The sequence below is a fragment of the Panthera onca genome, chromosome B4 (assembly GCF_046562875.1).
Source record: "Panthera onca isolate mPanOnc1 chromosome B4, mPanOnc1 haplotype 2, whole genome shotgun sequence".
NCBI lineage: Eukaryota > Metazoa > Chordata > Mammalia > Carnivora > Felidae > Panthera > Panthera onca.
This window is the reverse complement of record NC_138345.1, coordinates 4468628-4496583: the sequence shown is the minus strand read 5'-3', so window position 1 is coordinate 4496583 and position 27956 is coordinate 4468628. Positions and strand designations below refer to the sequence as shown.

At 44.5% G+C, this 27956-nt stretch overlaps 1 protein-coding gene and 1 long non-coding RNA gene across 2 annotated transcripts in view; one reads left to right on the top strand and one right to left on the bottom strand.

Moving 5' to 3' along the window:
- LOC132695146 (uncharacterized) overlaps positions 1-27956 on the bottom strand; it is a 358351-nt gene that overhangs the window by 296818 nt on the left and 33577 nt on the right. The window lies entirely within an intron of this gene.
- Positions 293-27956, top strand: LOC132695138 (aldo-keto reductase family 1 member C3-like). Its single transcript, XM_078450494.2, is given in 14 exon segments — positions 293-1119; positions 1661-1725; positions 9150-9272; positions 10964-11131; positions 14730-14742; positions 14745-14845; positions 15782-15859; positions 16865-16987; positions 20281-20390; positions 21098-21159; positions 21162-21206; positions 21209-21261; positions 21817-21899; positions 24529-27956. Coding segments are annotated over 12 exon segments (966 nt in total). The 5' UTR covers positions 293-1119; positions 1661-1725; positions 9150-9185; the 3' UTR covers positions 24572-27956.

Genomic DNA, 27956 nt, shown 5'->3' with positions numbered 1-27956 from the left:
TGTGGTTTTCTTTTTTTCTTTTTTTAATTTTTTTTAATGTTTATTTATTTTTGAGAGAGAGAGAGACAAGAGAGAGACAGAGCATGAGCGGGGGAGGGGCAGAGAGAGGGAGACACAGAATCCAAAGCAGGCTCCAGACTCCCAGCTGTCAGCACAGAGCACGACGTGAGGCTCGAACCCACGAACTGCGAGATCATGACCTGAGCTGAAGTCAGACGCTCAACTGACTGAGTCACCCAGGCGCTCTTTTTTTTTCTTTTTTTAAGTTGGTTTATTTATTTTGAGAGAGAGTGTGAGCAGAGGAGGGGCAGAGAGAGAGAGGGAGAGAGAGAATCCCAAGAAGGCTCCACACTGTCAGCACAGAGCCTGATGCGGGGCTCGAACCCACAAACCCTGAGATCATGACCTGAGCTGAAATCGAGATTCAGATGCTTAACCAACTGAGCCACCCGGGTGCCCCTGCTGTGGTTTTCTTAAATGCTAAGAAACACTGTGGTGACACACACTGTCAACAATGTGTGGTGATAAGATGTTGCCCTATACCTTAAGGGTGTCTTCCATTCCATAGATCTCACCTACCTAAATCTCCCTGGTCATCTCTACCCGTTCCCCAAGTCTACCTAGTGCCAACAGTGATGTTAAAGCATGATGGGGCCAACTGCATTAAACATACTTTATTATTCTTTTAAAGTAATCTCTATATCCAACGTGGAGCTCGAACTCACAACCCCAAGATCAAGAGCTGTCTGCTCCACCGACTGAGCCAGCCAGGTGCCCCAAACATACTTTACATTTCTATAAACTGACGCATTAACACCCACAAAATGGGAACTAGGTGCTCCTAGGTAAACCTTGCCCTTCACCCCCACCCCAAGAATATCTCGAGACTTTAAATAGCTCCAGGCCATATGATCCGATAGTCACAGTGAACACGGGACCACTGTCAACAGAACCAGCCAATCCCAAGCCTGCTCACCCAGGTTTGCCCGTTCCTTCCCAGAAGCCACAACAAAGTCCGTCCACGTCTCCGCTCCCAGGGAGTTCCGGCTTCCTCTCGACCAGCCGCAAAGCCTCTCCTGGGTGTCCCGAGTGGCACATTGTTCTCCTCTGGAACCGTGGGTAAGAAATGATTTTCAAACTCTCTCTGGGTCTTGGTCTGGGTCTTTGATTTCTGTGGAATCAGGATTTACGAGTTAAGGGGTATTATGAAACTAGTTTCAGTGATTGCTGCCGGACTGCTTTCAAGTTCAGCTTCACAGACCTGAACTCAACGGATGAGATCCCTTTCTTCTCCACGCTCCCACCCGTGATAGATAGTAGGACACATGTACGTTTTTGCCCGTCAGGTGGCTGTGAGCTGAGATCTCTCCTACTCTGATTAGCTGTGCCCTGACTGCCAGAGAACATCATTTCTCTGTGTGCACATTTGGCTTAGTGTCCTGTGCACGGTGTCCTTGTCGCCTCACTCAAATTTTTTATTTGTCTTTCTCTGGTCAACTTCTAAGAGCTCCCTTAGGTTATAAATATCAGCTCCCTTCCATCCAGTTGATGAATATTTTCCGAATTTATCATTTACCTATTAAACTCTGATGATAGGGAATTTCGCCATGCACAGTTTTAATGTTTGTATTTTCAAATACATCTATTTTTTCTTTCATAGCGTTTGATTCTCTGGTCTATTTAACAAGGTCTTCTCTTGTGCAAGATTGTGACTTGGAGTTTCTTGTAAGTATTTTTCCTCTCCTTTTTTATTCTGTATATCATTTATGTGCCTAGAATTTATTTTTATACATGGCGTGAGAGGGGAAATCCAATCCTATTTTCTTTGAGTTCGATGGGCATTTCTTTTAGCATCATTAAATAATTTAAATAATTTAGCATTAAATAATTCATTATTCTCCTCTGAATTATATGACTCAATTAATCATATCTTAAATTCTCTTAAATCATCTCTTAAGTAAGAACTAATTCTGGATTTTCTATTCTGTTGCACAAGGATTTTTGTGTAACCTTATACCGATACAATTTTTAAAGATAATCCTGGCTTTATAATAAGTTCTGAAGTCCAGTCAAAAAAGTGTCCATCACTGATACTTTCCATGAATTTTCTCTCTGGCATTAAGTTTTTAATCTATACTTGAAAAATTTGTATCTAATTTTTAAAAATTGGACTTTTAGGGGAATTTGAATTTTAATTGTTTGGGCGTATATATATGATTTTATGAGAATTTACATTTTAATAAACTGTCCAAAAATTTTGCATACATTTTCACTTGCACAGATATTATTGTAGGCCTTCAGTGATGTTTGATAGTGTTTTCCCCTGTAGAAGTGCCATCACTCCTGTTAAATTTGTTCCTAAGTATTTTAAAGTTGTAATGATTGGAAACACAGGCAATAGTTTACTCATTTCCATTTTGTGGTACTTTGATGCAAATGTTATATATTTGTCTTGTACCCAATGACAGAAGTCTTCAGTATATTCTAGTAACGTTTCTCCCCTAGAATCTCTGGTGTTTTCTAGTCGTGTGAACGTATCCAGTGTGTCACCAGATCTTTCCTTTTGTGTTATAACTGCATCCCTTATGACAGTTCATCAATTCAAAAGCATGCCTTTTTTCACAGTATAACACCTTTTTTTAAATTAAAAAAAATTTTTTTTTAATGTTTATTTATTTTTAAGATAGAGACAGAGACAGAGCACGAGAGCGAGAAGGGCAGAGAGAGAGAGAGGGAGACACAGAATCCGAAGCAGGCTCCAGGCTCTGAGCTGTCAGTGCAGAGCCCGACACGGGGCTCGAACTCATGAACTGTGAGATCATGACCTGAGCCGAAGTCAGACACTTAACTGACTGAGCCACCCAGGTGCCCTGGTATAACACCTTTTTTTTATTATCAGATTTTAGTTAGATGGTTTTAGTATTTTGCAATACAGAAAATCGCTCCTGTGTTTTGGTAAATTCACACTTCTTCTTTTAAAATAATTTGATTTATATATACGTTTCTTGTTTGTTGATAGAATTGATATGTAACCTTGTGTAAGTTTAGGGCAAAGAGTGTGATCATTTGACACACGTGTATGTTGCAAAGTGATTGCGACCGTGAGGTTACTTAATACCTGTGCCACTTCGCACAGTTACTTTGGGGGAAGGGGTGAGAACTTTTAAAATTTACTGGCTTAGCAGTTTGCAAGCGTGCAAGACAGTGCAATTAACTAGAGTCAGCATGCTGCTTAGATCCCCAGAAGTTACTCATTCTACAATGGTAAGTTTGTGCCCTTGGTCACCTTCACCCGTTTTCTCCTCCACGTAGCCGTGGCCTGGCAATCACCATCCTACTCTGTTTCTATACATTCGGCGTTTTTAAGATTCTGTAGACTATATCAGAAAGTTAAATGGGGAACATTTCAAATATTTATGTATCCTGTCATGAAGAAATAATAACCCTACTGCGTATTCACATGAAAAATACATTTTATGAAGAAAAAAAGTATTTTGCAAAACAAAAATCAATTAGGGAGAAGAGTGATATTGTTTGATATTTTTGAAAAACGAATGAGTAGCCTAACAGAAGCCAGCTAGAGTATCAAATCTGCTTCTGCCTTCAGTGTGGTGCAATACGCCACACCATATAGACCTCTGGAAGCTCCACTGGATACATGTGAGATAATGATAGTGTTGGGGTGCCTGGTGGCTCAGTCGGTTAAGTGTCTGACTTCAGCTCAGGTCATGATCTTGCGGTTCGTGGGTTCGCTCTGTGCTGACAGCTCAGAGCCTGGAGCCTGCTTCGGATTCTGTGTCACACTCCCTCTCTCTCTGCCATCTCTTCCCATCCCCTCTCGTGCTCTGTCTCTCTCTCTCAAAAATAAATAAACATTAAAAAAAAAAAAAAAACTTGAGTAAAAAAAAAAAACACACCTGACTTCACACTCGATGCGGGAAGACTGAAAACTTTCCTGCTGAGATGGGGAGCGAGACAGGATGCCCCTTCCCACCACGCTAGTCAACGTTGTACCGGACGTTCTAGCCAGAGCCATGAGGCAAGAAACAGAAACAAAGGGCATCCAAATTGGAAAGGCTGGGGTAAAACCATTCCCAGTCACAGAGGACGTGACCCCACATACAGCAAATCCCAAAGACTTCTTAAGGAAACTCGTAAAGCTAATAACCGAATTCAGCAATGTTGCAAAGCACAAGACCAACACAAACGATCAGTTGTGTTTCTACACGTCACTGGCGAACAATCCAAAAGCTAATTTTTGACAGGTACAGAGTCTTTGTTGGTGGTGACAAAAATGTTTCGCACGTAGTGAGCGGTGGAGGTTGAACAACACCGTGAATCGATTTAATGCCACTGGATTGTACACTTATCCGTGGTCGAAAAGGTAAACATTACGTTATGCAGATTTCACCACAACTAAAAAATATTAATCTACAGGGAGATAGCTGGAGATATTATGATAATGTCTACTGATTTTATGGAGCAGAGGTCCACAAACTGTGGCTGGCGGGCACAGCTCACTGCCTGTGTATGTACGGCCCACAAGCTGAAAATGGCTTAGCCATTTTTTAGTGGCTGAAAAATCCAAAAGACAAATAATAATTCCAAGTGCAGGACACTTGAAATTTATGCGAATTCCAACTTTCAGTATTCAGAAGTCAAGTGTTCTGGAACCAAAAATTAGCCCAAATTGCTGGATTTGGATGACTGATTTATTCCTAGTCAGGGCCCTGATGTGGTTACTTCTCCAAGAATGATTCAAGTCCAAGCCACGGATCACCAAATTGACCTCTCTTTTTATGATAAAACTTAACTTTCTACACACTTTAAAAAACACCCATGCCTTTGCCTTCTTCATAGGTTTTAGTATTTTTGCATGAATTGACATGCCCTTTTGAGGTTCCATTTATCGGTGTTGTGGGATCCACAGTATTTAATTGCCTCTCCTAAGGCTATTAAGCTCTTCTTGTACTTGAGGAATTTGACCGAGCACTGGAGCACTGACCCTTCACCTGCGTGGCCACTGGTGGATCCCTTGTTCCCGTGCTTGGCACACTGCCTGCCAATATACCTCCGCTCTCCTTCCTCCTGGTGCACTTTCAGAACTTCTGGGCTCTCTTTCCTGCTTGCAAAAACAGAGAAGTAACAGTTCAGGTCACTGTATAACCTGCCATGGATATAAAAGATGAAATAGTCATATACATTCACCGCCCCTCACTTATTAAAATCAATGACGAACTATACGTATTTTATTTCTCTTCATCCTATTTCACTATTATTATGAACTCACGGCTCTTTCGTAGAATCAACTTCTTCCAAATAACAATGTCAATATTTTTTCACCTTCCAACTGTCGGGAGCGGTCTGGCAGGATTCCCTCAGTGGACGCCTTTGTCTTTCCAGCATTGTTGCTGCCAGCCATGGTAAACCCTGATCTTTGACAACAACACTGTATTCAGTTCTGTCCTGAATTTTCCTGATCCAAGACACAAATAGCCATTCTCCAAGAAGGCAGATTTCTTCCAGGAGGAATCAGAGTCAGGGAGTCAACTCTGGTCATTGGTATTGCCCATGAAAATTGGTGGTAGAAGGAGGTGCTACTGAATCCTATTTGCCTCACTTAGGAGAGACAGAACCAGAAACAGGATTTTACACGTACGAGCTCACCTTACTTTTCCAACTCAATATGTTTGTTTCTTAGAGTGTGAGGTATCGTCAGCCACTAATATCTTCTACTATGTCGACAGTTACTTTATTAAAGAAGCTGGTTAGGGGTGCCCCGGCTGGCTCAGTAGAGGGAGCGTGTGACTCTTGATCTTGGGGCTGTGAGTTCGAGCCCCAGTGTTGGCTGCAGAGATTACTTTAAAAATACAAATTAATTTTTTTTAAAAGCATGGTTAAAGGAAATGAACACAAAATGGAAAAATCAGCAGGCAAATCGAAACTTGGGTTTGAAGACTTGAGACTCAGCGCCAAGGGGAATCACAGGCACCAAGTCAAGGCTGTAGTCAGTGCTGAAGTCCAGAAAATACCAACAGATGTTTCACAGTTAAACAATGCCTGACACAGCCTATGCAGCAAAGGGGAGTATGCCAGTAGCTGAGCCGGCTGTGTGCAAGTTCAAAGGTCTTGGAAGAATTTCTATACCCAGCAAGGCAGGGATGGAGCAGTTCTAGACAGGGGGCCAAGCAAGATGAGAAGTCGAAGCGAAAGGTCAAGAGAAGTCTGAATAGAGGAGGACAGGACGGGGCAGGGTGAAAAGGCACGTCAGGGCTCTAAATCTGTGCAGGCTGGGCACCAGTGAGGAATTTCATTGTGATCACAATTATACAATAAAATCTACAAATCTAGGGAATTTGTTTTATTAAAAAGTGTTTTTAATGTTCATTTATTTTTGAGAGACAGAGCATGAGTGGGGGAGGGGCAGAGAGACAGGGAGACCCAGAATCCGAAGCAGGCTCCAGGCTCCAAGCTGTGAGCACAGAGCCCGACGCGGGGCTCGAACTCACAGACCACGAGACCATGACCTGAGCCGCAGTCAGATGCTTAACCGACTGAGCCCCCAAGGCACCTGAATCCAGGGAATTTTAAAATAAATTTTAATCTGTTTCTTCAAAGAGAATACATTTTCATTTAGGAATCTTAAAAATTGCCTACTACAGAATAGACCACAAAAATCACAGTAAAATCACAAAGATCACAGCAACAGTCATCATTTTGGAGCTTCATACGGCACTTACTCATTGTTTATGGAATTAAAACTTTATTCACCATCTTCGCGCTTGATATGTTTGCGTAATATAACAGTTTAATCAGAGTGGTGAAAATGGCATTCATTTTTGTGTATTTTTTGTTGTTGTTGCAGAAGCATAATTTTTGTGGAGGTATAATTGACATATAACGTAATGTGTTTCCAACGTGCAGCTTGGTGATTTGGTATTCGTATAGACTGTGAAATGGTGACACGGTTACGTCTAGTTAGCAGACATTTCATGCATATCTTCCCTGTATTAACTGAGGCTGAATATACTTACGGGTAATTTAGTGCCTTTTTTGAGACGGGAGGGGAAGGAGATGTTTTAATGTGCCCGAATTAGGCGTGAGAGGAAAGGGAAAGATTAAAATGAGGCAGAATCCAGAAATTAATCTCACAGCCTTAGTCAGCATCTTTTAATGAAATCGACTCTAATTATTATGGATAAGACATGATAGACTATTGACAGCCTGATCATTTGTTTAGGAAGTTTTCAGTGAGGTATCACAATACTGTCACTGATGAGTGAGCTAGGAATTTTCATGCCTGGTGATCAGAGGGTAAACATTGATGGGGCAAAGCCTTTTGAGAAAGTGACTTGGAAATGTCAGAGCAGAGCCTATATATATATATATAGGTGTGTGTGTGTGTGTGTGTGTGTGTGTGTGTGTGTATTTACATACACATATATAATTTTAATACTTAATAATTTTCCATGTCATTATAAAACATGAATAAAAATCATTATACACATATTTGTAAAACTACTATTTAGGTGGTCTGGGTGCTTTCTATTGCTACACATACAAGGCAGATAATGCCTAGATTTCAATTGTTCTTTTAGTTTATCAATTCAAACTTAGAAACAAAGGTAGGCACAGGGTTAAAGTTTCATTAAATAGTTTAAGAATAAAATTAATCACAGGAGGCTGTACGGCTCAGTCGGTTAAGTGTCTGACTTCAGCTCAGGTCATGATCTCATGGTATGTGAGTTCGAGCCCCGCATCGGGCTCTCTGCTGTCAGAGCAGAGGCCGCCTCATATCCTCTGTTTCCCTCTCTATGCCCCTCCCCTGCTCATGCGTGTGTGTGCTCTCTCTCTCTCTTGCTCTCTCTCAAATAAGTAAATAAACATTTTAAAAAGAACAAAATTAACCAAAGATTAATCATTCTGAGACCGTGATAGAATAATACAAATGCATTGGGGTTGTCAAATTCAACTCAAAATGGATTAAAGACTTAAATGTAAGACTGTAACTTTAAAACTCTGGGGTAAAACATAGGAGAAAATCTTAATGACATTGACCATGATATCTTGAATAAGACACCAAAAGTACAGGCAATAAGACCAAAAATAAACAAGCGGGGCCACATCAAACCAAAAAGCTTGTGCACAGCAAAGGAGACCATCCACAGAGTGAAAAGGATTCTTTGGATTGGAAGAAAATATTTGCAAACCCTGTATTTGATAAGAAGTTCATCTCCAAAATATATAAGGAATTCCTACAACTTGTTAGCAAGGAAAACTAATGACCAGTTCAAAAGTGGGCAAGGACTCGAGTAGACATTCCTCCAGAGAAGATCTACAAATGACCAAGAGGTTTATGAACAGATGTTTATGAACATCACTCATCACTCAGGGAAATGCACACCAAAACCACACTATCACCTCATACCTGTCAGGATGGCTATTGACAAAAAATAATGCGTGACAAGTGTTGGAGAAGATGCTGAGAAACTGGAGTTGTCACGAATTAGAGAGTAAATAGTACAGACATTTTGGAAAACGCTTGGTGGTTTCTCAGAACATTAAACACAGGTTTGTTCTATGACTCAGTAATTCCATGCCTACGTACATACCCAAGAGAATTGTAAACGTATGTCCACACAAAAACTTGTGCAGGAATGTTTACAGAAGCATTATTCATGGTAGGCGAAAAGTGGGAAAAGCCAAATGTTTGTCAACTGAAGAAGGGATAACCCACACGTGATACACCCATACAAAGGGATGTTATTTAGCCACAACAAGGAAGGAAACACCAAAACACGATACAACATGGATTGGCATCGAAAACAATGGGCTAATTGAGAGAAAGCAGTCACGAAAGGCCACGTGGTGTATGTACATAAGATTTCCAGGATAGGCAAATCTGTCGAGGCAGAAAGTGTTTGCCGGCAGTTGAAAGGAGCGAGGAATGGGGTGTTGTTTTTAGGAGGATGGTGTTTAGTGGAGGACGATGAAAATGCTCTGAAATTGTGTACTGGTAACAACTCCATGAGTAGACTAAAACCTGCTGAAGCGGATGAATTCGAGGGGGTGATTTTATGGTATGTGACTTCTATCTCATTAAAGCTGTTAAAAAAAATAACAATTACGCTATTTTCTTCCCTCTGCAGATTTCTTTTAATAAAAAGCCAGAAGAGTGGAAAGAGATGAGCTCAGTGGAACTCTGCTCTGTAAAGCTGAACGATGGGTTCTTCATGCCCATGCTGGGATTTGGCACCTCTGCTCCTAATAAGGTAGTCACTGTGGCCTCGGAGACAGAGGGGCGGCGGACGTGGGTCCTTATCAGAACCAGAATTGGGGAAATGCAGGCAGGCCTCATTTTATTTGTTCGTAAGATGCTTCTCTCCAGGTTAGGTTATTTAGTGCCTGAAGTCAGTGATTTTCAAATTTTCATCAGCATGAAAACACTGAGGTTCTTGTTAAAAATGCAGATTTGGAGGCCGTACCTACAAAGGCTCCAAATGAGTAGATCTGGGATAGGGCTCAAAAAGCCACATTTCTAATGAGCTACCGAGTGACTCTGACGCTGCTTGTTCAACAGTCACACTTGGCATACTGCTCTATCAAGGGGCAGGGGAGCGTGCCATCTGTCAGCCACGCAGGGGTGGGTGAGGCCGTTTCTGGTACTCTCACCGGCTGTCCAGCTGTAGCCATTCACCATCTGTTGCAATAAATGAAACCCAGGTGTCATGATCACCACATGTTGGAGACTTGATGGCAAGCTTGCTTGTGATGAAGTTTCTCTGTAACGTCTGGTGTCCAAGCGGTCCCTGTCCACCAACACGCGTAGACTATCTAGAGAAATCTCGGCCGCTGAATGTTCTGGAGAGAGTCAAAATTAAAGTTAGGGAGAGTGCTGGTGGTCTGGAGGGGAAATAGTCTGGTAGAGGCCAAGTTGTTAATACTATTCCCTGGGGGCACTTGGAAATTCTCTGTTTGGAACCCTGAACTCCATGTGTGTTTCTCATTTGAACATTTCCAACTTACAAGAGCACATCTTCAGTGGTTCCTAGTGGAGGAGCTTATAATTGTTTAAGGAAAGTTGTAGGATCGACTCCCCAACACGAGAGCCACATGGTGGGTAATGCTGAGGACTTCAGCAAGGGCACTGTCACCAAGGGTTGCTTTTACTTGGACTCGGCTCTTAAATCCGGGGTACTAGTTAACTCGTCGGGAATTACAGATTAAAAAATATACCCAGGAGACATTTTAAGTGAGGTAGAAGAGGGTGATGGTGAGGGGAAATTATGGAGAAGGTCTAAAGTCCAGCCTGGTGGGCCAGCAGAACAGTAGGCAGCTAAAAATAAAATAACCAAGTTGTGAAAGGGCAACAGTCACGTGGGGACCAACTTAGCAACCACCACAGCCAAACCAATTATGAGACATTTTGCATAAAAAACATAGTTGATTTTCTTTTACATTTCTGCTCCTCCTCAAATATTGCTTGACGCGTTTCTCCAAGTTTACATCGGTAAATCATTAATTTATGCTGTGTAAAGTCACACCTTCACTGCATTGACAGCTAGCCCTGAGCATTAGACTTCTGGGTTGCAACCGGTTTAACAATCTCTCACAGAGTGAATTAACTTGGGACTGTCAACCGATAGATTGTTTAATCCACACATGATGTAAATCCAGGGGCGGGAGGGTTAAACCCAGTGACGAGCTAGGCCAGCTCGCGGACTCACAAGATCTGATGGTGAGCACCTTTTCCTAATATTCATGGCTTGAAGTCAGCCATGGTGGGAGTATTTACACCATAGATCGTTAAACATCTACCACTGGGTATAAGTCAACATTCAGCTCTGTCACCTCTAGCTCTTAGCCCTTAGAAAAACAATAGGTTCTGCTAAATAGCTCCGCTGGTGGGATTGGCCATCTGTTCCTGAATCAAGTAGGTCTTTGTCTTTCTGTGGTCTTCTAGGTTGCTAAGAGTGAGGTGCAAGAGGCTGTCATGAGAGCAATCGATGTAGGCTACCGCCATTTTGACTCCGCTTACTTGTATCTAAATGAAGAAGAGATTGGGAGGTCCATCCGGAAGAAGATCGCTGATGGCTCTGTGAAGAGAGAGGACATATTCTACACTTCAAAGGTTCTGTGTATAGTTCCCTATGTATCTGTGAAAAGCTCACTCTTAGCTGAAGAGTTTCTCGGTGAAGTTCTCCTCTTATTGGCTAAATTTTCATTCCCACAGACCTTGCACTGTAAGAAGGTATATGCTGAAGGTGGGGTACATGCTGGCAAGGGATGTGGGTTCCAACTTCTTCAAGCCCTAGGCCTCATATCTCAACCTATGGCATGGTCAATAGACATCCCATGTCTCTTTCCTATGAAGTGGGAAGATAATACCACAGAACTGCTATGAGGATGAAATTAATGTTTGTAAAAGTACTTAGATTTTTTTTTTTAACTTTGGAGCCATTTTCTCCTACTATTTTTCATTTCTACTGATAGTATAGCTGAAACAAATAAAAGAACTTACAGATTTAAGTCAGAATGGAAAGGAATCCAAGAAGAATTTTCTCCAATAGTGTTCATGGAGCTGACTACGACTAACTAGAACCAGATATTTAAATATGAGGCAAAGTGACCCATGAAGAGAGAGTTGAGGTCCATACAAGTGAATTCTAGGCAGGAAGGGAATTTCTTCCTTCTTGCTCCACGGTATGAAGCTCTCTGAATGACTGTGTTAGATGTGGTATCACTATTGCTCTCTTGTCTGTTTATGTCCCTTCCGTAGGGAGGGAGCCTTAGCAATTTTGATGGATTTTCCTTAGATTTTTACTTCCTAAAATAAGCTGACTAAAGTACCCTCCCCCCAAAATTCCTATAGGTCCTACTTTTCTTTGGAACACTTAATACATTCAAAATGCAATTTCCTGAATCACAACTGCTTGAGGTTCTTGTTAAAAATGGAATTTCCCAGGGGCGCCTGGGTGGCTCAGTCAGTTGAGCATCCAGCTCTTGGTTTCGGCTCAGGTCATGAGCTCATGGTTCATGAGTTCGAGTCCCATGTCGGGCTCTGCACTGACAGTGTGGAGCCTGCTTGAGATTCTGTCTCTCCCCCTCTCTCTACCCCTCCCCTGCTTGTGTGCACTCTCTCTCTCTCAAAACAAATAAACTCGGGGAAAAAAAATGCAATTTCCCAGCCAAAATCTCCAGATATTGTGATGTAATATGTTGGAGGTAGAACCCAGGAATGTGTTTCATAATTCCTTTACATTCTAAAGTTTGAGACCCCCTGTGTTGGGCCATATTTTTCCTTTCCTACATCGTTGTCTTAATTCAGTATGAAACAGAAGCTATGAGGAAAAAGAATTTAGGAGCTAAGCAGGATGGTTCGTCACTTCCCAATGACCACAAGTGTCACTTCCCAACGACTGCAAGTGGGTTTGTAGTTGTTGCTCATTTTCCCTTTCATTAATTTCTTCTAGAGATTCTTTTTTTTTTTAAGCTGTATAAAATAGTTTTTATATGGTTCCCCCTTAGGCTAAAACCAGGCAGCAAGCCCCTGGTTACATAGACCATATTAAAATGAAACAATTATATTTTATTGAAGAGGAGTTAAAATCGAGCATTTTTGTTATTGAAGCGTAGTTGACATACAAGGTTCTGTTAGTTCCAGACGCACAACATGGTGGTGTGACGAGTCTGTACATTACACAGCGCTCGCCATGATAAGTGTGGTCACCATATAGCGTCATTGACAACATCCCTCATTTGTCATGACTTCCTTATTTTATGACTAGAAATTTGTACTTCTTGATCCCCTTCACTTAGTTCACCCCTCCCCTTACGCTCCTCCCTTCTGGGAACAACCAGTTTCTCCTCTATATTTATGAGTCTGTTTCTGTTTTTTGTTTGTTTGTTCTTTCGTTTGCTTGGTTTTTCAGATTTTACATATAAATGAAGTCGTCTGGCATTTTTCTTTCTCTGTCTGATTCATTTCACTTAGCATAATACACTCTAGTCACAAATGGCAAGATTCCATTCTTTTTTATGACTGAGTAATATTCCACTCTTTATATGTACAAACGTACATATCACACCTTTTTTATCCATTCATCTACCCGTAGATATTTGTATTATTTCTGTATCTTGGTTATTATAAATAATGCCACAATAAATATAGGGATGCATATGTCTTTTTGAATTAGTGTTTTCATTTTCTTTGAGTAAATTCCCAAAAGTGGAATTACAGTTGTGGATCATATGGTATTTCTGCTTTTAATTTTTTGAGGAACCTACCTCCGTACTGGTTTCCACAGTGGCTGCACCAGTTTACATTCCCATCAACAATGCCCCAGGGTTCCCTTTCCTCCATATCCTTGTGAACACTTGTCATTCTAGTCTTTCTGATACTAGCCATTCTGACAGGTGTGAGGTGATACCTCATTGTGGTTTTGATTTGCATTTTCCTGATGATGAGTGATGCTGAGCATCTTTTCACGTGTCTGTTAGCCATCTGTACATCTTATTTGGTAAAATGTCCATTCAGGTTCTCTGCCATTTTTAATCAGATTATTTGTGTTTTTGGTGTTGAGTTGAATAAGTTCTTCATGTAGTTTTTGATAGAAACTCCTTGTCAGATTTATCACTTGCAAATACCTTCTCCCCTTTGTGTAGGTTGCTTTTTTGTTTTGTTGATGGTTTTCTTTGCTGTGAAAAAGCTTTTTGTTTTGATGCATCCCCAATAGTTTACCTTTGCTTTTGTTTCTCTTGCTTCAGGAGACCTATCCACAAATATATTGTGAAGGCCAATGTCCAAGAGGTCACTGCCTGTGTCTTCTTTTAGGAGTTTTATGGTTGCAGGTCTCACATTTAGGTCTTTAACCATCGTGAGTTTATTTTTCTGTGTGTATGATGAAAGACAGTGGTCCAGTTTCATTCTTCTAATGTTGCTGTCCAGTTTTCCCAACATCATTCTTCTTTTTCCCATTGCATATTCTTGCCTCCTTTGTTATAGATTAATTGACCATATACGCATGGGTTTGTTTCTGAGCTCTCTATTCTGTTCTGTTGACCTGTGCATCTGTTTTTGTGCCGGTGCTGATCGCTTTGATTACCACAGCTTTGTAGTATACCTTGAAGTCTGGGATTATGATACCTCCAGTTTTGTTTTTCTTTCTCAAGGTCGCTTTGGCTATTCAGGGTCTTCTCTGGTTCCATACACATTTTAGGATTGTTTGTTCTAGGTATGCAAAAATATATGCTATTTGTATTTTGATAAGGGCCACGTTCAATCTGCAGACTGCTTTGAGTAGTAGGGACATTTTAACAATATTTGTTCTTCCAGTCCACGAGCATGGGGTAGCTTTCCATTTGTTTGTGCCATCTCTAATTTCTTTCATCAATGTCTTCCAATGTTCAGAACACAAGTCTTTTACCTCCATGGTTACATTTATTCCTAGGGATTTTATTGTTTTTGGTGCAATTGTAAATGGGATTGTTTTCTTCATTTCTTTTCCCACTACTTCCTTATTAGTGTACAGAAATGCAACAGATTTCTGTATATTAATTTTGTATCCTGCCACCATACAGAATTCTGAATTTATTAGTTCTGATAGTTTTTTGGTGGAGTCTTTATATACTGTCTGTCATCTGTAAATAGTGACAGTTGTGCACTTTATTAGTTTCTCCTAAAGATTCTGAAAGAAAGAATCTCATACCTTCCCTTTCAACCGTTGCAGGTGTGGGGAACCTTTTACGTCCAGAATTGGTTCGAACCAGCTTGGAAATATCGCTGAGGAAACTTCAGTTGAGCTATGTGGATCTTTATCTTATACATATCCCAATACCTTTGAAGGTTAGCGAAAGTTCTTTTACTTTAATCATCAACGTAAAAATTAATAGCTGAATACAAGAAAGGATATAGTTTGTAAAAATGAAGAAAAAACATACATAATACTTTAAGCTCCCCCCCACCCCTTTTTTTCTGCCGCAAAAGTCCCATCTCAGCCCCAGAGTGTAAGAGTTCACTGGCTTTCAGTATCTTTGCCTCGATCTTGCAAATGCATTGTCTGTATTTTCAAGACCCCACAGTCCTGGGGGCACCTGGGTGGCTCAGTCGGTTAAGCATCCGAGTTCGGCTCAGGTCATGATCTCACGGTTCGGGGTTCGAGCCTGCATCTGACTCTGTGCTGACAGCTCAGTGCCTGGAGCCTGTTTCAGATTCTGTGTGTCTCTCTCTCTCTGCCCCTCCCCTACTCACGCTGTTTCCCTCTGTCTCAAAAATAAACATTAAAAAAAAAATTTTTTTTAGTAAAAAAAAAGACCCCATGGTCCTGAATGTCCACCTCATACCCACTCGTGTCTGGGGAGTGTCCCGATATGGAGACCAGCTGCTGAGGTATAGGAAATTTAATGATGAAACTCAACCCTCCAGATGCTCACGAGTCGCTCTACTGTGTGACCACCTCCAGGTGTAAAGCAGGGGTAAGAGCAGCTTATCTCACGAGAATCCAAGGCCAAGGTGCCTGTTGAGCCGTGGCATCACTGTAGCCTCTCTCTAGGATGGGGTCTTGGGTGTCCCAAGTTGTCTGTGACGCGGTGTTTAGCAGCTAAAACCTTTCTAGGAGGTATACTCCCTCAATGTACTTTCTCTGTCTTCAGCCTAACCTTACAATTCCCTTCAAGAATGAGAATAGGTCGTTGCATTAGCCTCAAGGCCTGTAGGCTCCCGACAGCTTGGCTGAGGCCAAACACAGCTTTGTACAACCTCTCTTTCTTCCCTGTGTCCCAGCCTGGGGAAGAGCTCTTCCCAAAGGACGAACACGGAGAACTCATTTTCGACACAGTGGATCTCTGTGCCACGTGGGAGGTGAGTACGGCTCCGAGTAGCTACGTCTCTGACTCGGGGGAGAGAGGCCGGACAGGGGATTCAGGAAACGTGGACCTCGTCTAACTCCGCCCCCAGGTAGACTCGGGTGAGTCCCCGGATGTCCCTCTGCCTCCGTTTCACATCTCCCGCATTTGCTAGTTCAGCAAGTGCTTACCGAGTGCCTGCGGTGTACTCAGTACTGAGTGTGTTTAAGTGCTCAGGCCGCACTGGTGAACAAGCCGAGGTTTCCAGCCCCACGGACTGGCAGGTGCTAAGGCAGCGTGGGGGGATGTATGAGAAAACAAAACTGATGAGGGAGCTGAGAACGCCGGGGCAGGCCTGGGACACAGAGGGACAACAAAAGCAGAGTGGGCAGGGCAGGCCTCGCTGACAAGGTAGCCCTGGGCAAAGCTTTGCAAGAAGCGAGGGAACCGACTGTGTTATATCCGGAGGAAGAGCGATACGGGCGTAAAGAAGGCCGAGGCCAAGTTTTTAAGGCGGGAGAGGACCTGTCATGTTCAAGAACAGCAACGAGGCACGTGTGACGGGAACAGAGGGAACTTGGTGACCCTCATGGGGAAGGGGGTCGAAGAGAAAACAGGGAGCCACAGTCGGGGGGACAGTCTGGCCCCTTCCTGCCTCCCATGCTGCACAGGCTCCACTTCCTGTGCGCCTGGCCCTCGCTGTGACTTTGCTCGAGTTTCTCTAGGTGTCCGGCCCAAAACCGCACCGGCTCCTTGAGCTGGGTCCTGCACCCCTTGCCTTCTTATCTCACTCCGTCTTCTTGCCCTTTTCCTCCTATTATTTTATTTTTCATTCTCCTCCCACCCGGTTAACCCCTGTCTCGTTTGTTGACATCCGCAGCTTTCAAGGCTTCCTCTGTCCCGTGTCATGTTCTCTCCCATCCCGAGCCCCCTCTCTCGGCACCATGCCGAGAGAGGCCCCGGGCACCGTGCTTCCCCAGCCAGCTGCGGGGATCACTCCTCACAGCCCCTTCCTCCACAGGCCATGGACAAGTGTAAGGATCCAGGGCTGGCCAAGTCCATCGGGGTGCCCAACTTCAACCGCAAGCAGCGGGAGAGGATCCTGGACAAGCCCGGCCTCAAGTACAAGCCCGTGTGCAACCAGGTGAGCCCCGTGGGCCCGCCCCTCCGCCCCCCACTCTACCCCCTCCTCTTGTGTCATTTCAACGAGGTCACCAGCGGCACCGCCCTTTCCTGAAGAGAACAGAGTTGCACTGCAAGTTGTCGAAGACAGTCCCCAAGGCCAAGTCGCTTTGTAAAAAAACACCGAGGCTCAGGTTGGACTATAATCTCCTAGGTGTGTAATGGGGGTGGGTCCTAGAAATGTGCAGCTAACAAAGTCTGGATCTTTCTCATCTCTGGTCGGTAAAGTTGGAGCCCTCCTGTGGAAAAGAAAACAGGTAATTCTTTTGAGTTCTGTGTCATGAGATAACCACCGAGCCCTGACGGTACAAAATCAGCCCCCGACAATGTGAATACATTCACGACATTGAACTTAGAAATGCTCAAAATAGTAAATTTATTTTAAAAATGATAAATTTAGGGGTGCCTGGGTAGCTCAGTTAAATCATCTGACTCTTGATTTTGGCTCAGGTCATGATCTCATGGTTCGTGAGTTCGAGCCCCGCATCGGGCTCTGCACTGACAGTGTGGAGCCTGCTTGGGATTTTCTTTCTCTTTTTCTCTCTCTCTATCGAAATACATAAATAAACTTAAAAAAAAAAAAAAAAAAAGATAAACCCACTTTAATAAGCCACGCATTGGGGCGCCTGGGTGGCTCAGTCGGCTAAGCGTCCGACTTCGGCTCAGGTCATGATCTCGCGGATCGTGCGTTCGAGCCCCACTTCAGGCTCTGTGCTGACAGCTCAGAGCCTGGAGCCTGTTTCAGATTCTGTGTCTCCCTCCCTCTCTCTGACCCTCCCCCGTTCATGCTCTGTCTCTCTCTGTCTCAAAAGTAAATAAACGTTAAAAAAAATAAAATAAAATAAAAAAAAGCCACGCATAAACTTCCTGATCTTGGAGAATTATGGAAGAAATTGTGAGCACAGAAGCGAGTGGCCACACTTCTGTCCTCGGGAGGGTCCACATTCACCCTGGCTTTATCTTATCTCCTTCTAAACTTCTTACATAAAGGCTGACAGAGAGTGACAGCCAATCCATGTATTAAATATTAGTGAGGCTTGTTTTTTTCTCTTATTTATAGATGAAGAATACAAATAAGAATTCTGAAAAGTTGTATTTTGTGTCCCTTGGGAGGTTTACCTCCACCTTGGGGATCGTCAGTCTAGAGAAAGTAAAGAAACTGGTTTTGCCTGGGGTCATGGTGAAGAATTAAGGAAGAAGCCGTATGTCGCCCTGGGTTCTACAGAGCGAACGGACCACGGCCAAGCTTAGACTGATTGGCTGGTGGGAAGTTTACGTGGGCCTGAGAAGCTTGAACAGAGGACGGTTCATCGTGATCCGAGGGGTGATCTGAGTGGATGGCAGTTCAGGTCAGGTGGCTTGGTCTTGTTCCCCGAATACAATAAATCACCCTTCCTCCCCTTCCGTGTTCATGCCCGAGACAACCGTGACGCAGACAGGTCATTTGCACGTGATGGCTGAACCAGCCCCAGGAAGCCAGCACCGGGCCCTTCCTGCACACGGTGCTGGGGAATACAGTTCAAGTGGGGCCGAAGTCGGGCTGCTTGCTTCTCTTCAATCCCTGCTCATTCTTTTTTTTTTTTTTTTTTTAATTTTTTTAATGTTTATTTATTTTTGAGACAGGGAGAGGCAGAGCATGAACGGGGGAGGGGCAGAGAGAGAGGGAGACACAGAATCCAAAACAGGCTCCAGGCTCTGAGCTGTCAGCACAGAGCCCGACGCGGGGCTTGAACTCACGGACCGCGAGATCATGACCTGAGCCGGAGTCGGACGCTCAACCGACTGAGCCACCCAGGCGCCCCAATCCCTGCTCATTCTTATTGAGTCACCAGAGTCAGAGCAGAGGCAGTGAGAAGGGCGTGTGGCAAAAAATGCGTGTGCACACTCGCAGTTTGGGGTCTGGCCCGAAAGGAGCTCGGGAGTTGTTGCTTGTGTCCTTATAATAGGAAGAGCTGAATAAACCAAGAACGAGCAACTCTTTTTAGGTCCATCAGAGAGTTGAGGTCACAGAGCCAGCTGCCGGCCAGAAAACTGGAGAGACAGGCTGATACAGAGAATCGCGGTTTGCCAGGACCGGAAAGGCCGCCAGGGTCACTGTGGGGCAGGAAGATGTGGAACGGCAGCTCCGGAGTTGCTGGAGCCTCAGCGTCAAGTCTGCGAGCTAACATCTCCAGGGGGCTCCTCTATGGGCCTGTCCCCAGGCTCTCCTGAGTTTTACCTCCAGAAGCCCTACCAGGTTTTCGCACTGAACACTGGAGAAAAATCCAGTAGCCATCTTGAAAAATAGTCAAGACATTCCGTTTTCTTCAGGCCCCCCCTGCAACGGACACCATTACGCTAGAGCCTGCCTGCCCAGGGTTTTACGTGAGCCTAACCCGTGTCATGGAAGGGGAAATAGCCAAGGCCAGCCCGAGAATCAACAAATTGAGCTGACTGGCCCCTAGCCCGCCCATCCCGTGGCCGGGGTGACCGTCTTGACCCGCATACGTCTGGGTGTCCAGGTCCCCTACACAGAAAGGACGATGACTGTACCCCTGATTACCTTTTACGGCACAGAAGCCCCTCTCACCGGTAGCGTGTGCGGGTCACAACGCCAGTAACAGCTTCTGACTAGTCACAACGAGCAACGTATTTCCGCTCGATGATCAAAGGGCCAGAAGCCCCCGAGCCCTGTACACATGGCACAAGACCGGGCTTGGGGAAGGGAACAGGTGCAGTGACGTAGCGCAGGGCCGGTGTTTGAAGGCTCCAAGGGTCAAGCGGAGACATCACAACACACTGTGGTGGGAAAGACGAAAGCGCTCTGGTTTCTGAAGCTGAAGACTGACCTCACGAAAGTCAGTCACCCGTGAAGGATGAGTGGCTGCTTTCCAGGCGTGGCAGCTGTGAAGGGAAGAGGTCAGGGTAAGGGACTGAGAACGAAGAACGAAGAAAGGCAGGGGCTGCTTCTCGTTGGACAGAGCGACGCGCGAGGGGGAGCCAAGGCCAGCCCCGTGGTCTCCTGTCCGAGAGACTGAGCGTGTCTGTTGACCTCCTGATCTGACTCGTCTGTCATGAGCACCAAGCCCGTTTCTCAGTACTGCTCTGCTGTCCATGGGCGGTAATTGGAGGGCAAGTCTCTGTCAGTTCCCCTGGCCCAGCTGTGGGTGACGGTCGTGTGTTCCCCGTGTTGCTGGACCGCCCGGATATGTTTGCTGTCATGCAATGCAGCACTTTATGTTCCTGGAATCCAACCCTTCTGCTTGCTTTCTGCAGGTGGAGTGTCACCCTTACCTCAACCAGAGCAAACTGCTGGGGTTCTGCAAGTCCCAGGACATCGTCTTGACTGCGTACGCGGCCTTGGGGTCCAACTCAGGGAAGGAATGGTAATGACCTCTCTGCACTCATTCTAATCACGGACACTGTCCCTTCTGGAGTCATCGCTCAACCTTCTGGGTCAGATGAGCGGTAGACGGCAGGAATAGTCCGTCTTTGCAAACCCTTTAACGAGCCTACTTTGTAGGGACTCGATAAGACGGTGTTAAATAATAAAATCACTGATTAGAACGTTCACCCAGTTCAAAAGCTTTGGGTTTAGAGAGTGGCAAAGGGAGCCCGGGCCACGATTCGAACACTTGATAGTGGAGGGACGTGAGACAAGTAAGAGCTTCTGTGAGTTTGGGTTTCTTTATCTCTTGAAGAGGAGTGTAAAAATGCTCCTCTTAGCACTTGACGAAGCAGATAATTACTTGAAAGCATTATTGAAATAGCCACTTCTTAGAAAACAGTTGGTTTATTTATTACAATGGAGATTATCGGGTCTTAGCTGGGACAAAAATTTTGTCCTCTTGGCTTATCCAGTCTTTTACCGAATTTCTCAGAAACGTGTAAAAAATGAGCAAATACCTGAGAGTCCCTTTCTGCCTGCCTCTCTCTGGTCCTTCTTCTTTGGATTGGCCAAAAGAAGCAAAAACAGATGTTGAGACAGCCAGAGGGTAATCGGGCGGATTTTCAGAGGATGGAACCCACCCAGCCGTCCCATGAAAGATGGATATACAGCCTCGGACACATTGCACCTCTGCCTCCCTTCCAGGTTGAGCAAGAACAACCCAGTTCTCCTGGAGGATCCAGTACTCAGTGCCATTGCTGCAAGGCACAGGCGAACCCAGCCCAGGTGGCCCTGCGCTACCAGCTGCAGCGGGGGTGGTGGCCCTGGCCAAGAGTTTCAATGAGGAGAGAATTCGGGAGAACTTCCAGGTACACGGGAGGGCTGTGGGCGGCAGGGGACTGATGGAGGCACCTCGTCTCCCTCCGGTCTGGGTCATCGGCGAGGCACCCAAGGTATATTTGGGCCAAGCTCACCTCCTTGCATACGCTATGCACGCGAGTGCGGTGTTTAACTATCCCCCCCCCCCCCATCTGCTGCAGGGAGGGAACGAGGAAGTGGGAAAGAAACCCAGAAGGTCAGCTTTGGGTCTCAGTCCTGTTTTTTCGCCCAACAGTATGGCCTTGATTTCTTCAGCTGCAGAATGAAGGAGCTAGATGAGATGGGATTTAGGCTCGAAAGGGTGTAGGATTCCTTTGCTGCGGCCACAGTCACCCACCCAGAGCCCCCGAGGGCGATCTGAGTTCAAACAGCCAAGGGGACACACTCCTGACTCTCGTTTGGAACGAACCCCCAGGTTCATGACAACCGTCTCGTAAAACCTATGTACATTCCTACGTAAATGTGTGTCTGGGTTGGGGGAGGGAGGAGAAGCGGACAGTAATTGCTGCAGGGAAACTGAGTCGGTCTTCTCACCTTTCTGACAGGTTTTGGATTTCCAGTCGACACCAGAGGACATGGAAAGTCTAGACAGTCTAAACAGGAACATTCGCTATTTTGTAGATCCGTTGTAAGTAGCTCCTTCTACCGTAGACCCTGGGGAGCAGGACGGAGAAGAAATCCAGTTATCCCAATCCACAAAGGGGTTGCCTCTTCTTGGAGGAAAGCGGCTGGGAAACACTGTCTCTTCCAGCCCTTCCGTCCCCCTTTCCCTTGGGACTCTAATGTCCTGTGTCCCGACGCTGCTTGCATTCCAGAGTCAAGCGATGTGACGGCGTCCTTTGCGGGCACCCTCAACTAATGCCCCTCTCCCTCTGCCTTACTCATCAGTCTACATGAAACCTGGTTCAATCCCACTGTCTGCCTCCATCGTCAGTTTTTCCCTCCCCACGAAGTTATTCCCAGAGGTACTCAAACCTGCTCTCGTCTTTAGAAAAACAAAAATCTTCCTTTGAGCCGACTTCACTCTACATCCCGTTTCTCCTTTCACACGGAAACTTCCTGAAGAAGGCTGTCCTCGCCTCCTCTAGCTTCTCTCTTCCCCCGCTCTTCTGAACCCACGCAAACCAGACATCTGCTGTCCACTTTGCCAAAACTCTTCTCGCCCAGGTCAGCCATGACCTCGTCTTGTTTTAGCGGGAGGAACACTCCTAGAAACACACTCCTGGCTTGCTTTCTGCACAGCCGATCTGGTTTCCCCTCGTCTCCCTGGCCATGTCCCTTGTCGTGTTCTTTGCAGGTTCCTCCCCAGCAGCTCGACCTCTTAACTTTGGCGTGACCAAGGGCACCATCCTTCGACCCCTTCTCTTTTCTGCCTGCACCCACATCCTCGGTGGTTTTATCTAGTCTCGTGCTTTAAACGCCATCTAAATATACACTCCCCCAAATTATACCCGACCCAGACCTGAGCCCTGAACCAAGGTTTGCATATCCCTTTATTCAACGACACTTGGGTGTGTGATAGACATCTCAAAACCTGTCGTGTCTACACTGAGCTCCCAGTGGCAACTGCTCGCGGGTGCCCCCACCACACGCACCGCAAACACGCTCACACCGAGGTCTTCCGGCTCAGGTAGGCAACTGGCTGCCGTCTGTTCTTCCGGCCTCTGTACCCGACGTCCATGCCCAGCAGCCATAGTGCCGGGCACCCCTCTTCTTGACATCCGGTAGCCTATTGCACTCAGGGAGAAGGCCACCTTCCTTACAGCACCTCCAAGGGCCAGCAGGACGCTGCCTCCCTGGCCGTCTGCCTCCACGTCCTTCTACTGTGCCCCGCTGACCCCATGCAGCCCGGTGGCCTCCTGGCCGTCCCTCTCATACACCTGTGCCAGGGCCCGTTCTCTCTGCCTGCGACACTCTTCCTCCCGCTCCTTCACCACGTTCACGTCCGCACTCAGGGCTCACCTCCGTGACACCTTCTCTGTCACCCTTCCTAAAAACGCAACCCTTTCTCTCTACTCTGCGTTTTTGTGTTGACAGTCCTCATTAGCGTACCATCCAGGTTCTTGATTTACGTGGCTTATTTTCTGTTTACCTCGATAGAAATGTTAGATTCCCAGGGTGGGATTTTTAAAATTCTGTCTCCCTGAGTGATAAACACTGGTTGAATGAATGATATCGTAAAACGATAGAGAGGGAAGGGTAAGGGAGGGTGGAGACCCAGGCAGTCATGCTTAGCGATATCAGCAATTTTAATCAATATCGATAGTGATTTAGCTCTTTATGGCTCAAAATTTTATATATATATATATATATATATATATATATATATATATATATATAAACATATATATACATAAACATATATATATATAAACATATATATATATAAACATATATATATATAAACATATATATATATATATACAGAGAGAGGGGGAGTTTACCTACCTCTCAAAATTATATATATAAGAGAAGAGGAGTTTACCTACCTTGCTACAATGGAAGTCCCCTGATGAACTGACTTATATCATAATCACTGTATCCATCCCTAGTTCTAATATATAATTTCCCACCAAGTAAAGGCACAGATGAAATATTTCCAAGTGCTTAAAAGAAATGAAACAAGTGATATTCTTATTACCTTCCTCATCATCACCATGAAATATTTGTTAATTTTATATATTAAACCAGACTGGCATTGTTTTCAAAGAAGCAGAATGCGGGGTCCCTGGGTGGCTTAGTCGGCTAAGCGTCCAACTCTTGATTTCAGCTCAGGTCGTGATCTCAAGATTCAGGAGTTTGAGCCCCACATCGGGCTCCGTGCTGACAGCATGGAGCCTGCTTGGGATTCTCCCTCTCTCTCTGCCCTTCTCCTGCTCGCACTCTCTCTGTCTGCCCCCAAAATAAATAAACTTTTTTTTTTTTTTTAAAGGGGCAGAATTCATCTCTGCCCTCTTGGGAGTTAACAGTATCAACACAAATAGCTTAGCTCCTTAAGTTGTAGAATAATACAGTACCTGAAAAAAAAGGCAACATACTGGTTTATTTTTATAGTGTGTTCATGAGCATGGAAGTGTCTTTTCTACAGTGTGTTCATTACAGTGTCATGCGATAGTATGCGGTTATTATCAAACCGGTTGGTTTTGTTCCCAAAAGAAAATTACGTTAATTCTCATCCTGAAGCCAATTTAAAAGAAACGTCTCTTTACCCAGCACAGAAACAGTTCCTTGACTAAGACTCTCCCTTTACCTTTTAGATTAAGCCGTCATCCGGATTTCCCATTTTCTGATGAGTGTTAACGGCATTGTCTGTGCTCCCTCCAGAGTTCTTTGATTTGGTTCGATGATTGGCGAACACCAGGCACTTGGTTTATCCCCTGTTGCTGCCTCGTCAACCACGGTGTGACTCCGCAGGTTAGGAAATGAAAGTCTCTAAACCAGTCTTTTCCCTCCAAAGTAAATGAGAATACGTTTCAAAGAACCTAACCTATCAATGCCCTGACTTTTTAGTCTGTTTTGCTGTTTCCTGTGTCACTGAGGTTAAGATGCTGATATGCACTGAAGTGATCACAAGGAAAATATAAATCCCTAAAAAAAAAAAAAAAACTAACCATTTAGTTATTTCCAAAGTCTAGCTTTTTACTTGTTCATAAGAATTTTTTTTCTCTTTGGCTCTGAGAATTTACCACACTTACACAATTTTATCAGACCTTTTAAAGGGATCTAAAACTCAATTCATAGGTAATATAAAAGCTGTCATATTTCCACAAAAAAATTAGTCATAATGCCACAAACAAGGAAAGTGTCAAGCTGAATGAAAAAGGATGACCAAGATCCGAAAATTATCTGATAAAGATTTTAGAGCCACCATTATAAACACTGTTCCAACGAGCAATGACAAACACACTTGGAACTGGTGGAAAGATAGAAAGTTTCAATAAAGAAACAGAAGACATAAAGAATTACAAAATGGAAATTTTAGAGCTAAAAATTACAAGACTCCAAACAAGAAACTCAAAGGATAAACAGAGGGGGCGCCCGGGTGGTTCAGTTGGTTGAGTGTCCAACTCTTCCATTTCAGCTCAAGGTCATGATCTCACGGTTTGTGGGCTCAAGCCCCGAGTCAGGCTCTTCGCTGACAGTGGGAAGCCTGCTTGGAATTCTCTCTCCCTCCCTCAAAAATAAATAAACTTTAAGAAAAAGACATTAAGGGACAGAGGAAATAACGTACTGGAAGATAAAACAATATAAATAACCCAACAGGAACAAGAGAGGGAAAGTCAGCTGGAAAAAACAAAACAAAACAACAGCCTTGTGGACCTTGAAGAAGAACAAGAGTTCTAACACTGTGTCTTTGGAGTAGAAGGAATTTGGAGATGTTGGTAAAAGATACGACTTTTAAGTTATGAGGACCTGATGTTCGGCATGGTAATTACAGTTAATGATATTGGACTGTATAATTGATATTTGCTTAAAGACTAGATTGTGAGTGCTTTCACCAAAAAAAAGGTGACCAGGGGCGCCTGGGTGGCTCAGTCGGTTGAATGTCCGACTTCAGCTCAGGTCATGATCTCGTGGTCTGAGTTCAAGCTCCGCGTCGGGCTCTGTGCTGACAGAGCCTGGAGCCTGCTTCCGATTCTGTGTCTCCCTCTCTCTCTCTCTCTCTCTCTGTCTCTCTCTCTGCCCCTCCCCTGCTCATGCTCTGTCTCTGTCTCTCTCTGCCAAAAATAAGCATTAAAAAAAAAAAGTTAAAAAAAAAAAGTGACCATCGGAGGTGATGGGTGTATTAACTAACCTGATCATGGGAATCATTTCATAATGTCTATGCTTATCAAATCATCATGTTATGCACTTTAAATACAGCTTATTTGTCAATTATAGCTTTGTTAAATGGGGGGGGGGGCGGGAGAAGGGGGGGCAGAAACAGAAGAGGGAGGGGAATAGCTATAAAAGGGAACATGAGGACCCTCGTGGTGATGGGCACGTCCTTTCTTGATTGTGGCAAAGCGTTCGCGAAACACACGCGTGAAAAAGATCACAGACGCGAATCAGTACACATCTGGGGAGGTCCGGATAAGACCAGCGGATTGTGTCAAGGTCCGAACCCTGGCTGTGATGCGGTGCTCTGGGTTTTCGGGATGGTAACGTTGGGGGAAACTGAGTAAAGAGTACCTGGAATGTTCTGTATTATTTCTTACAACTTCATGTGAATCTACAATGATCTCAGACTCAGACGTTTGCTTTACAAAATAAGAAACCGGGAAATTGATTCCAGATCCACACCCTCCCTCTCCTTCTGGATTCTCTTCCGATCCCTGGTCAAAAGAACAAAAGAACGTGGGTGAGACTCCAGCCTTAGGCCCTGCCACCAGCCTTTTTGATCCGAAGAATGTGCTGCTCAGAGCACAACCTGGAGGAAGCGGAATTAAAAACAAGAATAATTTATGGGCCACCTGGTGGCTTAGTGGGCTAAACATCCAACTCGATTTCTGCCAGGGTCATGATCTCACGGCTCATGGGTTCAAGTCCAGCATTGGGCTCTGTGCTGACAGCGCAGAACCTACCTGGGATTCTCTCTCTCTCTCTTCCTCTCTCTCTGCCCACCTCCTGCTCATGCCCTCTCTCTCTAAATAAATAAACATTAAAAACAAACAAAAACCAGGAGTGATTTAGCCCAGCCAGCGAAGCCAGTAACCCGATACACATCGCCTCCCCCTGCTCTGAAATTGAACCATGGGGATGTGAAGCCAGTCGTGGGACTTGACATTGCTAAGTTACCAAATGGTGGGATAAATGAGAATTTGGGGCGAGGAATTCAAAAGCCCAAATGAACCCCAGGGGAAGAACAATCCTTTCTGGAAACTGTTGTTAAATTCGATTTTTAATTTTCCCCCACATTCAAATGATCAACCATATTTTCCTTTTTTAAAATATATTTTATTTTTTAAAGCTTATTCATTTTTAAGGGGGGTTGGGACAGAGTGGAGGAGAACTCCAAGCAAGCCCCCGAACTTGTCAGCGCAGAGCCCGACGTGGGGCTTGAACTCACGAAGAACCGTGAGAGCATAACCTCACCCGAGATCAAGAGTTGGAACACTTAACTGAGCCATCCAGGCGACCCAGACCATAAATACTTTTCTTCAGCAACAGGAACTCTCCGACTTGAGAATATAGAGTTGGGGGGGGAGGGGGGCACCCTTTTTCCTAAACTTCAGTGTCCAAAAGCTCAAATGCTATCAGTTCATAGACACATTTGTAAGGACTTCAAAATAGAATACTAACTTTCCTCCAGGAGATCTTTATAAATTTCTCGTCCTACTCAAAGTTAGCGAAAGTGTAATTTTTCGAAAAACTTCGCACCTATTGGAGAGTCCAAATTTCAAAAATGGTGTCATTGGTAAAGGGGACTGAGAAAGAAGGGCCATGATCTGTTAAGAGCAGGGCACCACACGCTTTCTCCATTTGCACCCACGCGTCTTGGGGGGAGTCTTCAGCTCCAGCTGCCATGAAGACCACGTTTCAAAGGAAACTGCATTTAGAATCAGAACTTCAAATTTCTGTATCACAAAGTTATCCAATCAAGATTAACAAAAAAACAGTAAAGCATATTCACACCATTGCTTCGAAAAGAATTTGTTACCAAACACAATAAATTAGCGAGAACAGAGTTTGGACCATGATTAAA